Source organism: Sarcophilus harrisii, chromosome 6 (genome assembly GCF_902635505.1).
Source record: "Sarcophilus harrisii chromosome 6, mSarHar1.11, whole genome shotgun sequence".
Lineage (NCBI taxonomy): Eukaryota > Metazoa > Chordata > Mammalia > Dasyuromorphia > Dasyuridae > Sarcophilus > Sarcophilus harrisii.
The window spans coordinates 27703129-27716500 of record NC_045431.1 but is presented as its reverse complement, the minus strand read 5'-3'; the positions used below and the strand labels follow the sequence as shown (position 1 = coordinate 27716500).

Here is a 13372-nt window from a genome sequence, read left to right as displayed (position 1 = left end):
CAAGAAAAATCAGATCAAAAGGGGAAAAAACGAAAGGGAAACACCCCACCCCACACACCCCAAGTTGAAAATACTATGTTGTGATCCACATTCAGTCTCCATAGTCCTTTCTCTGGACTGGCTCTTTCTATCACAAGTCTATTGGAATTGCCTTGAATCACCTCATTGTTGAAAAGAGCCAAATCCATCACAGTTGATCATCACATAATCTTGTTGCTGGGTACAATGTTCTCTTGGTCCTGCTCACTTAGCATCAGTCCATGTAGCTTTTTCCAAACTTTTCTGAAATTAGCTCAAGACAAACATTTCAAAATCTACATACGAAAGAATAAAATGGTGAATATTGACTGTCCATATACATTTCTTCCTATCTTACAGATTATCTAACTCATAAATGCCACTTAATAAATATGCTGATTAATATTTTGTTTTTATTTATTTTGATATTTTCTTTCTACTTAAGTTCTTGATACAGAGACCAAAAAAGACATGAAAGGGGGAAATGGAGAATTGAGTTAATTTAAAAGTTAATATATTGTTTATTTCACTCAAAAATTGTTTTCTAGCACATTACAAAGGTTTTAAGTGTTTTAAACATGTTGCAGTATTGTTTTTTAGTAAAGTTTACTTCCATGCTTCTTTAGCAGTTTGGTAAGAGTCAGTAATACCACTTAATTAGCTGTTTGGCTTTGACAAACTATTTGACCTCTTAAGTCTCAGTTTTCCTTACTGTAAAATATGTCATAATACCCATCTTGTTTATCTTGTAAGGTTGTTGTAAAAATGCTAATAATTTTGGTTTCAAATTTTCTAGAAAATGGAAAGCCAAAGAACATAATTGGGCCATTTGATAAAAACGTTTTAATTCTACTGTATTCTGAATTCCTTGTTACTATCAACATTTATTCTAGGCAGTTTTATATATATATATATATATATATATATATATATATATATATATATATAGTTTCATTAATAAACAATGAAAATTCTGGTAAAAACAAATAAGGTATCAGAAAAGCAGTCTTCTGATTGGAAGGCAAGTAGTGCCACATGACTTGTAGGCAGTCTGATGCATTTGTGATCTTTCATTATCACTGAGTTTTTCTACTAATAAGAGATAATTTGCAATTCTATCTTTTTTCTCCTTCAGCAAGTATTTATTCTCTTAGAAAAGTCTTTGCTTGGTGCTCCTATACAGTTCAAGTGGCAGAAAGCACAAGGAAATTACATTGCGGTTACAGGGTAAGGTAACCAGCATGTTAAAAATTACTGTCATGTTATTTATTTTACTTGATATTTATGTATGTAATACTAAGTAATAAATGTAAAAGCAGTTCAAAGGATATTTCACTTTAGCAATAATTATAAGTGAAGCATAGGTTGATTGGTTTGACCGACCTTTGGAAAATTTTAGTTCACTTAGCATGTTACTAACAAAAACATTTAAGTTATATAATTTTATATTTTAAAGATCTGATATTGCATTTTTAGAGCTGATCATACAATAAAAATCTTTGATCGCCATGGTGTAAAGAAAAATGAAATTAGTCTTCAAGGGTAAGTATAAAACTAGAATCAGGGTTAATTTTCCTAGAATGTATAAATATGGAATAAATAAAAAGGTACATTTTAATTTGGTTTGGAAAGAAGAATTCTGTATTTGCAAATCATAGCTCTGACATTTATTAATTTTGTGACCCATCGTTGTTACTTCATCTCCCTGAGTTTCATTTTGAAAGATTGTATGATATAACAAGGCTGTTCTTTTATTTTTCCCTATTTGATTGTCTATATCAGCCCCCAAACTTTCCTTTTGAAACATTCCTTAGTCAATACCTGTTACTTTGTCACCGATAGAAATCGTGTGTGTGTGTGTGTGTGTGTGTGTGTGTGTATAATTTCTGAAACCTTCCTTTTCCTCTTAAAGCTTTTCTCTGTTTTTCCCTGAACACACCTACCCTCCCTATCTGAGAGTCTTAACTTTTTGACTAAGAAAATTGAAACCATTTGATGTAAACTCCCTCTTCAGTTTTCTTCATCTCAAAACCTTGCATCATCATCTCCCATCTCTCTTTTTTCCCCAGTATCTGAAAAGGGGTAGCCTTTTCAAGACCAGTCCTTCTACATATATACTTGATTCCATTCCCTCCCATATTCTCCAGCAGAATTAGTCTTCTAATATTCTCATTCTCTTGAAGTGCTATGTAAATGTCACATCAGAAAATAAATTGTAGGTTAAAATACACAAAAATAAGATGCTTATTTTTTGCAGTGAAAACAAACTCTGCTTTTATTTTTATATTTTAATCAGTGAAAATAGGAGAACATTCTAATGGTGACTGGGGTTTCTATTCATGTCTTGATCTCTTGATTGAAACCTATCGGTTTCTATTGAATGAAGTAAAACAGTGATCATAGATTGTCATTGTCCAAGTGGAAAAATTGAAATCAAATTTAAACAAATACTTGAACCTCTTGGGATAAAAATGTAAAAAAACTTGGCTTAAGGTAACAGGTTAAAAGTAGAAGAGAATGGGGAAAAAAGATGTAAATCAGAAGATTAAAGATTTACTTTCTATGAACTCTTAGTCCCTACTACACTGTAATGCATTATGACAAATTATAACTAAAAGAAGAATGACACTTCATTTGTTCAGCTACTTGCAAGTTTTAAAACATTTTAATTATGTTCACATCTCTAATTTTTAAAGCCCCTGTGTTTCCATGGACTGGGATGTAGATGGAGACACATTAGCAATAATTGCTGAAAAATCTGCCAGCATTTATTTGTGGGATGCTAATACAAATAAAACTAATCAGTTGGATAGTGGCATGAGGTAAGAAAAATTATTCTTTAAAAAAGAAATGTTTTATAATTGTATTTGTTCACAGGCATCCTTAATTCTATGGTACCATAATTCTGTGGTATTGTTGTAGGGATTTATAAAATCGTAAAACTTTAGAGTTGGAAGGGGCCTTGGGTTCATATACTTTAAGTCTTTACATTTTCAGAATCTCAGAATTGAAAGAGATCTCAGAAACTATCTTAAATCAACTGGTACAAGAACCCAGAATAGTTAGATGACCTGCCCAGGATCACATAACTAGGCAATGGCAGAACTGGAATTAGACTCCTGATTTCCAGACGCTTAGTTCTGACTCTTTCCATTTGACTTATAGTTATATTATACTTTTCTATAAAAGTCTTCATGCTGCAAGATATTCCTTTATTTTGAATGAATTATGGACTCTGGTTAGCTAATAAAAGTTAAAACAGTGCTGTGGTCTCATGAAATAACTTTTTTTTTTGGTGGATGCAGAGCCATAGAGTATCCTGAGCCTAGTGTACCTTTTCTGAGAAGGGAGTACCTGGAATATTACGTAGTAGGAACTCACATGCTATGGTTTTGAATAGACGTAGTTGTAGAATGTGCCATAAACTTGACATTGCTTGCTTGAAGGCACCTATGTGTGATTAGATGTGCCCAGAAGCTACCTATTAAAAATCATTAAATATATAAGTACACATAAATTGACATGATGAGCCAGGCAAGAAGTCTTTTAGATGCTGTGACATGGGTTGGAGAAGCCCATATGAGAGATGAAAAATAAATAGTATCTGTGATCTCATCATATTCCTGTGTAGGAGTACACTTCAAGACCTGCCTGGGTTTCTCGCTATTTCCAAATACTATTTAGACAGAAATTATCTGAGAATCCATTGATTATGTATTGCAGGCAATCATGCTATTAACAACATAAGAGATGGGAGAAATCCTCATTTTATTATGCTCAGTGTGGGCATCGCTGAACAAAAAATTTGAATTCTTTGTCTTGGTTTTAAGGTACATTATATAGGTTTCTGTTATATAAACATGGTGGGTTCAGTGACATTTCAGTGAACAAATCAAAGAAGATAATGATACGTTTAACCTGTATTGGATTATTTGCTATCTAGAGGAGAGGGAAAGTGGGAAGGGAGGGAGAAAAATATGGAATACAAAGAAGATTTTTATCAGGTAAAACAAGAAACTAGCCAGTAAACTCCAGAACTGATACCTCAAACTCTATTTTGCAGACTGGTTAGGACATTTTCATCTATAAGTAAGTGATGATAAGAAATTTAAGCCAGAAAATCTCTCATCATGCCATGAAGAGATAACCCAGAAATCCCTACAGTTGTAGCAAGTTTCCCTAGCTATTATCCATGAATAATAGATACCTTTTATATTCTATTATGGAGGCAGTGTTTAATTGGCAGTTTAAATGATTGTTCAGACACATGAGGTCATAGTAGTCATTTGCAAATAGATATTATAATACTTAGTACATGACTTATCCTATTAAATAAATTTGCTTTAAATTTGTATTCATCTACTTTGATTTGGTAAAGGAAGCATTGGTACTGGCTGGTGACTTTTGAATTTATTTAGTTGAAAAGCCCAAAAGTCCTTGTACTTAAGCGTACTTGGGAAGTGGGGCACATCAAAGTTTTGAGTGCTTTAGGTAGTAAGAAGTAGACTAAACACTTTTGAAAACTTTTTAATCCAGTTTGCCTATTTAAAAATTTAAATATCTGAAGCCATTAAAATTCACTGAATGATTAAGGAGGGAGATGGGGATGACTATAGGAATAAGCAATAGTAAAGCATGAGCTATAACCATCTTGGTAAATTAAAAAAAATGTATCTTATAGGGTAGAGCCACATCCATTACAGTTGATCATCACACAATCTTGTTGTTACTGTGTACAATGTTCTCTTGGTTCTGCTCATTTCATTCAGTATCAGTTCATGTAAATCTTTTCAGGATTTTCTGAAATCAGCTTGCTTATTTCTTACAGAAAAATAATATTCAATTACATTCATATATCATAATTTAGTCAGCCATTTCCCCAGCTGATAGGTATCAGTTTGCAGTTCCTTGCCCCTTACAAAAAGAGTTGCTAACAAACATGTGTGCACATGTGTGCCCATCTTTTTTCCTCTTTTATGATTTCTTTGGGATACAGATTCAGTAGTGACACTGCTGGATCAAAGGGTATACACAATTTGATAACCCTTTGGGTATAGTGCTGATTTGTGTTTTTTTTTTAAATTAAAAAAACCTTTTAGACCAATAAGTTATATGTTAAAATTAGGTTAAATTTTAGAATGACTATTACTAGTCCTAAGTAAAAAAAAAAAGTTAATTATTTTTTGTTTAATATTTTTTCCCCAGTTACATGTAAAATAAAATTTTACATTTGTTTTTAAAACTTTTGAGTTCCAGATTCTCTCCTTCTCCACTCCTCAGCTTCCCATTGAGAAGACACATGTGAAATTGGGCAAAACATTTCTGTAAATGTCATGTTGTAAAAGAAAACAGATTTCCGCTCCCATCTTGGGGGAAAAAACCTTCAAGAAAAATAAAGTTAAAAAAGTATGCTTCAATCTGTATTCAGACGCAATCAGTTCCTTCTCTGGATATAGAATGCATTTTTCATTATGAGTCTTTCAGAGGAGTTGTGCATCATTGTGCTGCTGAGAATAGCAAAGGCATTCAGAACTGATCATCCCACAACATTGTTGCTTTTCCTTTGAGCACAGTACATTTCACTTTGGACTTTCCAGGTTTTTCTGAGAGCATCCTGCTCATCAAAAAAAAATGCTAATTATTAGAAGCCAGCATAGCTTCATTAAGAAAATATCTTGCCAAATGAACCACGTTTACTTTTTTTTTTTTTTTGGAGAAGGAAATGGGAAACCATCCTTGTATCTTTGCCAAGAAAACCCCACATGGGATCATGAAGAGAAAGGTACAACTGAAACAACTAAAGAAAAACTGTCTAAAGAAAAACTGTTTAAAAAAAAGGCACAGATGGTGAAGTGACTTACCCAGGGTCACACATTTAATAAATGTCTGCACTGGATTTGAATTAATGTTTTCCTTACTCTAAACTTGGCACTTTGTCTATTGTATTACCTAGCTGCCCCATACTTGAAAATTAGAGGATGCATTGCATTTGGACTTAAGAAGGCATTTGATAAAATATATTACATAGTTAATCATTTCAATAATTCAGTTGATCTTTGATCTTGTTGATGTGTGCCCTCTCTACAGCAGTGCAAATCTCAGTCCCGCCATGGCTTCATATTTTGTAGGATTCAGATCTGTCTTTTTCTGAATTCCTTTAAATCCCCAGTAGGGAGATGCCAAATCTGCTGAGAATTTTTCTCTAGATTTCTCTATTTTAATTTAAATAATACTAATGCAGCATGTAGGTAAGTCCATTTGATTTCACTATCAGACAGACTCAATTCCTTCAGTCATAGTTCTTGCTATTTTTCATTAACATTCTTTTCATCATATCACAGATCTAGAAGTAGATGGTACCTTAAAACCCACCTCTAGTATAAGCTTCTCATTTTACAGGTGTGGTCACTGAGCTCAGAGAAGCTGTGACTTGCTTAAGATTACACACATGTAGTAGTAGAACTGGCATGTGAACCTAGGTTGTCTGACACCAAATCGAGCCTCCTTTGCTTTGCCTCTATTTTATTGATTCTTGACACTATTATATCCTAAGATCCTTCCTCTTCCAATAGCCCCATATTGTTAATGTGTGATTTGTAACCCACCCAATAAATTTCATAGGTCTCTCAAGGTAAAAAGAAAAATTTTTATTCGTTTCTTATGAGAAGTAGGCATCATCCCCACCATACAAGTGGTAGAAGTGAGACACTGAGCATAGGCAGCAAGGGCAACATATATGTTCCTTCATACAACATTAACCCTCCCTTCTTGCTAGTTCATCTTTGTTAGCTGAGAATATGGCCTTATATTCTAAATTATATTAGAAAGCATCAATCATTAAAACAATCAGTGCTGGCTGGGAAAACAGGCGTTAGATCAGTGGAAAACCGGAAACAATACATAAGTTTAAGACTTGGACAAAGACATGTCTTTTCCAGACCCCAAGATATGTGTTCTCAACACATGGACTGGATAGATAAGAGCCAGGTCAGTTTGTTCTATATATTCCCAGAGTTGTTCTATTCACCCATATTCTGGGAATTGTTTGCCAGGGAGGGAAGGCAGGGGAAAACTAAAACTATGGTTTAGTTAATTTATAATTTTCCTTTTGAAGAAATATTAAAATTTTCCCATTCATTAACAAGGAAACTTAAAGAAAACAAACAGATTAATGACTATTGATAGTATCTTTCAGTCGATGTTTTAATGTAATTGAGTTAGCTTTTTCATTTAAATACTTGAGCTCTGCCATTTTGTGCACACACAGTTAACACTGTTATTGTTTCATTATCTCTTGATACTTTAAAACATAATATAGTTACCATCTTTTCCCTTTAAAGATTCTGTTTAGTTCCCTTTCCCCCAGTGATTAGAAATAATCAATTCTGTTAAAAGTATTTTCTCCCCTGCTTAGCTAATAGGTTATTAGTTTTGAGTACAGGTTATTTTCCTTTTGCCTTTTGATATATTCCAATTTTTTCCTTTCCTTATAGTGAAACTGTCAGAGAAAAATTTCAGAACTGAATATTACCCAAGAATAATTCAGAAGTATGGAGGGATTTGCTAGGAACAAGTCTTTTACTATATATGTAGACAGAAGTCCTCTGACTGAATTTTTCTAAGCAATCTTTCTAAGTTTTATTCAAACTTTTTATTCACTTGCAAAAAGAAAGGAAATGCAAAGAAAACTGGCACTAATACCTGAATGGAATGTCCTCAGATTATAAACTTCCTGTAGCTAATTTCTCCCTCCTCCTTTATTAGCCAGGTCATGTTTAGTGTACAGTTAGGATAATGGAGTTTAATTTTTCTCAGAGAAGTATTTATTTCCTTATGTATATATACAGTTAAAGTAACCAAGTTTACTTGTGTTAAAAGGTAGTCAGTCCCTTAGACTTCTTTGTAGCTTGCTTTACAATTCTGGTTGGAATTCTTCCTATCTGATCTGATCTAATCTCTTCTTGGTAATGAATCCATATCTGGTGTAGTTATCCAGTAAAATGGACAATCCAAATGGGCCATTTTAGGGTTAAGATATGCCATTAAAAAAACAAACTAATAATCCCTAACTAAAGAATCTTAAAATACTAGAAAACAGTTCACAAAAGATAAAGCCTTGTTTAAGGAAATCTTCTGGGGTCTTAGGAGCTGTGAGCATCCTAGAGCATTCTTTATGGAATCCAGAAGACCCACAGCTGGAGTGTATATCATTCTGTCTGGGAGCCAAATTAAATCAAACTGCTTCAGGCCTGTTTTTTGGGTTCACTATAGCTCCAGTAGGCAGTATGAGTGAGGGTGAGTGTGGGTGTGATTGAGGGTGAGTGTGAGTGTGTGGGTATGGGTGTTGACTCAAGTTCCAAGTGGGCAAATCCATCTGTCCACTTCTAACTAGCAAATGACTCAGTTGTGTTACTGCAATTGGCAAAATCAATATTAAACACCTACTGTGTGTCAGGCACTGTGCTAAGCACTGGGCACACAAAAAAAGGCAAAAGTTCTGTCCTTCAGAAGTTTACAATCTAAAGGTAAATCACAAGCAAACAAATATATACAAAACAAGCTACACACAGGATAAATAGGAAATAAATAACAGGATGCAAGTACTAAAATAAAAAGAGGTTGGGGAAACTTTATGGAAAAATGGAAGTTTAAGTGGGATATGAAGAATTCCAGGGAAGCCAGGAGGCAAAGAGAGTATTCCAGGCCTGGTCCAGAGCCTCTGGAGACCTCTGTAAAGTGTAAGAAGCTTAGGAAGGTAGGAGGGGCTAGGTTAAAAAGGGCATTGGATGCCAAATAAGGCATTTTATATTTGTTCGTACAGATTGTGTGTAATGATATGATCTAGTATATGACATCACTAGAGAAAACATGTTTGTTTCTAACTCAGACCAATGGTGACCTTTGGTATAGGGGTTTGGTAGATGATACTTGCTAATTGTGGCTCAAAGGCAGCTGAGAAAACTAGCATTCTATTGTCTGCTAAGCCTGGTATAAATAAAGCCAAATCTATGTCCAGTGGCAGGAGAAGCCAACCAAAGTAAAGGGAGATTGCCAGTGGGGAAAAAGATGAGAAAGGAAGAAATGAGAAATGGTTTGAAGTTAGTGGTCCAGTGGATAAAATGTTGGACCTGGAATCAGAAGGCCTGAATTTAAGCCCAGCTTCAGAAATTAGCTGTGTGACCCTAAGCAGCCTTCTGTTTCAGTTTCCTCATCAGTAAAATGAGGATCATAACAACACCTATTATGAGGATAAGTGCATATCCTCACCAATGTGAGGATAAAATGGGGTAAAATGCTTTGGAAACCATGAAACCTTATAAGACCTTTTAGTTGTCAGCTTTGGGTAATTTCTTGCTTGAGGGCTTTGCTAAGAATCTACTAATTGTACATAAAAGACAGCTGAGCAAGAGCTACTAAATATAAATCCTTGGCCAGGATGGTGACTGAGCCTTTGGTGAATAGCTGAGGGCAATGGGCAGTTTCACAGAGTAGTCAGAAGAATGACAGAACAGACAAGTGCAGAAAGTATGTATAAGGGGGGAATTGCAAAATGATTGCAGAGAATTATTTTTTTTGGGGGGGGTACTTCTGGCAGTGTTGAGAGACATCAACATTTTTTTTTGGGGGGGGAAAGGCAAGTTGGTCTTTTATTAGAGGAATAAGTGAGAGGATTGGAAAGATGGCTTATTTCTCCCTTGGTTATTAGAGACAGATGTTTGTTGAATGTATATAAGAGTTTCAAAGGGAAAACATATTATGAAGAGGCATATGAGAATTCTGCCATATATTTGCAAGTTTGAGGATTGGAAGAGTGTCTCAAAAAAAGGAAAGGAAGAAGGAATACCAATCTTTTGCAGCTTTATAATAGAATTCTGTTTCCTGTATATATTTTTATATAATTGGGATCCCTATGTAATTTCCTGTAAAGATGGAACATCTGACTGGGAAGAAGCTCTCTGCTTCAAGGAATGATATTGGGAATCTCTACAGGTGTTGTTAGGAAAGTGGTCATTCAGTACTGATCAGAAAAAGAAGAAAAAGGTAGTGATCATTGGTGATATGGAAATATCCAAGGATTTGTTGGCAAGTACTACTTAAAGTTGTACTTATCAATGCGCAAGAGATAGCCTTATAAAATAAAACCTATTTTTAAACTATCTAAAATGGCCTCTGAGCATCAGATAAAGTTTTTATAAGACTATTTATTCAGTCTCTAGTTTTTTTAAAAGATATAATTGGATTTTATAGCTGCCAAAAGGGAAGAGTAAAGATTTACATTTCAAAAATAAACTTACAACATTTATAGACTAATGGAGAATAAGGAGGTTTACATGTCAAAGATAGCAAAAAGACAACAATTGCTTCAGGCCAAGTTGTAAAATGATTAAAAAATCTTGAGGTGAATTATTTTGGAAATTAATGGTTTAATAAAAATAGTCTAGAAGTTCTTTTACCCTTAAACACTTAATCATCTAGAGTAAATTACTGAAAATCTCAGCTAAATTCCATCCTATAAGAAAAGCCTCAGCTTTAAAATAAATAAAATAAATTGTTGAGCCAAATAAAAAAAGATATTAAAAACTTAGGACATAGGTCATCCCCTTCCCAAAGGTGCCAAAATTATTCTTGTATCAATAGTAGAGAACTATGCTGTTTTCCTGAGGCAAGTATGTGTGGCATATGGTGGAGAGATTTTTGAGACTCATAAAGCCTAATGACTACCATCAGGTCTGGATGATTTATGTGGGGACAAATGATATTTGCAGAAAGAAATAAAGAACAAGGACTTCACACTTGTTAATTTGGAATTAGTTGTATTTACTAATACCAGCATAGTACTGGGATATAAAACTAAGAAACAGAATCTGACTTCTAATTTGTGGGTTCCATTCATTAGAAACAGATGAAATTCAAGGAACTGAAATAACTAGTGTATATAATTGCGAGACACTTGCCAATTATTATTTAAAAAAAAAAACTAACCTTAGCAGAGCCCCAGCCCCTGTTATTTCTCATTGATTGCAACAGTTCTGATGCCCCAGCAGTCATGTAGGAGATACTTGCCACTGGCATTGATCTTGCCTCATTTACTTCTGTGTGGGAGTCTTTAACATGAAGAAGTGGAGATCACTGCTAATCACCAAGGGAATAGGACACCCCAGGCTGGGTTGCCATAATTAACATAGAACACTTAATTGGTGAAGTGGCAAAAAAAAAAAAAATTCTGCAAACACAGCTGATGATGCCAAGCAACTTTCTGGTTGCAAATTTAATGAGAGGTAGATACGAAGAATTGGGTTTTTCACTGAGATGAAGGATGTGGGCAAGTCTAAGCTTAAGTGAAGAGCAAAGGAGAACCCAAAATCTTCTATCGAGAACTGGAGAATGCTGTGGATATAGTTCAGTGTAGAAATTAAAGCCTTTGGCAGTCTTTTATATTAATTTTTTTTAATGAATTAGTTCATTAAATGATACTAGTTCAGTTTATGGAAGGCAAAACTTTGCAAATGGGCAAACCTAAAAGCATCATTATTAATGTCTTGATGTTGCCCTATAAAGGGATTTTTAATTCAGCATCCCAGGGATCTGAACTGTTTAACATTTTTATTGATGATTTGAAATAAGTCCTAGGTCAAATCTGCAGTTTTCACAAGATTAGGAGAGATAGCTCACATGTTGAATGATAGGGTTTCGGAACATCTTGATGGACTAGAACATTTGACTACATCTAATAAGATGAAAATTATCCTATGATTCCAGTGGATTTGTGATCTCATCAGGGTTGGTTTACCTTCCAGAAATGTGACTTTCAACTCCTCCATACCTCCTAAATCTGTTTAATCTTTTCCCTGACCAAAGAGATTAATGGTGCTGCTAGCTAATATTTACAAATATTTACTATGTACCAGATCCTGTGCTAAGTAATTCACAATTATTATCTTACTCGGTCCTCACAACAACCCTGATAGGTAGGTGCTATTATCATTTCTCATTTTACGGATGAGGAAACTGAGGCAAACAGGTGACGTGACTTCCCAGAGTCAAAGGTTTTGTTTTTGTTTTTTTCTTTAATGGATGCGGGACTTCTGACTCTAGGTTCAGCACTTTATGCACTGGGCCACCTAGGTGCTTTATATTATTTATAACCTGTCATGATGTGAGTGATGATTCAGCAAAGCAAACTGAAGGAGTAGACCTGAGAGAGAATAGAGATAGCAGAGGCAGGCCTGACGTCTTCTCAATGTTAGTTCAGGTTTGCTTTTGAGATAAAATAAGATAGCTGGAGACTGTTATGTCAAAAGATATCAATAAAAAATGTTTAAAAGGCACTTTAATCTTTATTGAGTTTCAGTCACTTTTACTTTTTGAATGGCAAATCTAAATTATCAGATTATGAATTTTTATATAGAATTTATATAATGACATTTTTCTGATATAGCATATTCCTCCCTTCTCCCTTACCCAGTTTTAAAATAATTTTTTTAATAGGAAAAAAGCAGTTCAGTAAAATTAACCAATTTGTTGACCTTGTCTAACAAGAAATAAAGCATTCTACAGCCTTTATAGTAGTAATGGTAGTAGCAATAATATAAAAAATGATAATAGTAATTAACATTTGCATAGTACTATGTGCCATGCTTTGTGCTAAATGCTTTATAAGTATTGCCTCATTTGGTTCTTAAAAACAACACTGGAGGTAGATATTATTATAATCATAATTTTATAAATGAGGAAATTGAAGCAAACAGGTTAGGTGACTTGTCTGTGATCACACGGCTAATAAGTGTCTTGAGAGTGGATTTGAAGTAATTTTGTCTTAACTTCAGGCCTAGTTCTCGATCCATTGTGCCATCTAGCTGTCCCTGGTTTCCCATATCTACCATAAAGGGAGGGTGGTACATTTTCTCAACTCTTTTCCAGAGCTATTATTGGTCACTAGTTATTTTTGTTCTTTCTGTTTATGTTTTTGTAGTCATTGTTATTTTCTTGGCTTTGCTTACTTTACATTACTTCATGTCTTCCCCTGTGGCTCTGAGTTCTTCATATTTGTCATTTCTTTTGTACAGCAATAGTCCATTACATCCATTTACCACAGTTTTTAGCCCTTTTCCAATCAATGCTTGACTTATTTTATTTCTAATTCTTGTTTAGCCCTCTCCCAGTCAGTGAGTACCTCTTTTGTTTCTCATTTACATAGCAAGATATCTGATTCAAAAGTTATGAACATTTTAATTACTTTTTAAGTGTAATTGCAAATTGCTTTCCCAAATAGTTGTACCTGTAGTATTCTAGTGTGTTTGTTTTCCTCCATTGCTTTTAACATTGTTTTCACTTTGTATTATCCTTGCTAATT

At 34.2% G+C, this 13372-nt stretch overlaps 1 protein-coding gene across 3 annotated transcripts in view; it reads left to right on the top strand.

Annotated features, from left to right (window-relative positions):
• LOC100922072 (WD repeat-containing protein 19-like) overlaps nt 1-13372 on the top strand; it is a 126615-nt gene that overhangs the window by 2409 nt on the left and 110834 nt on the right. For all 3 annotated transcript variants that reach the window (XR_004230444.1, XM_031944261.1, XM_031944260.1), the window contains exons 2-4: nt 1154-1245; nt 1495-1560; nt 2715-2840. Coding sequence is in view for 2 of the 3 variants with exons in the window: in XM_031944261.1 (XP_031800121.1) it covers nt 1154-1245; nt 1495-1560; nt 2715-2840 (284 nt within the window). In the remaining variant the exon portion in view is untranslated. The remainder of the gene's footprint in view (nt 1-1153; nt 1246-1494; nt 1561-2714; nt 2841-13372) is intronic.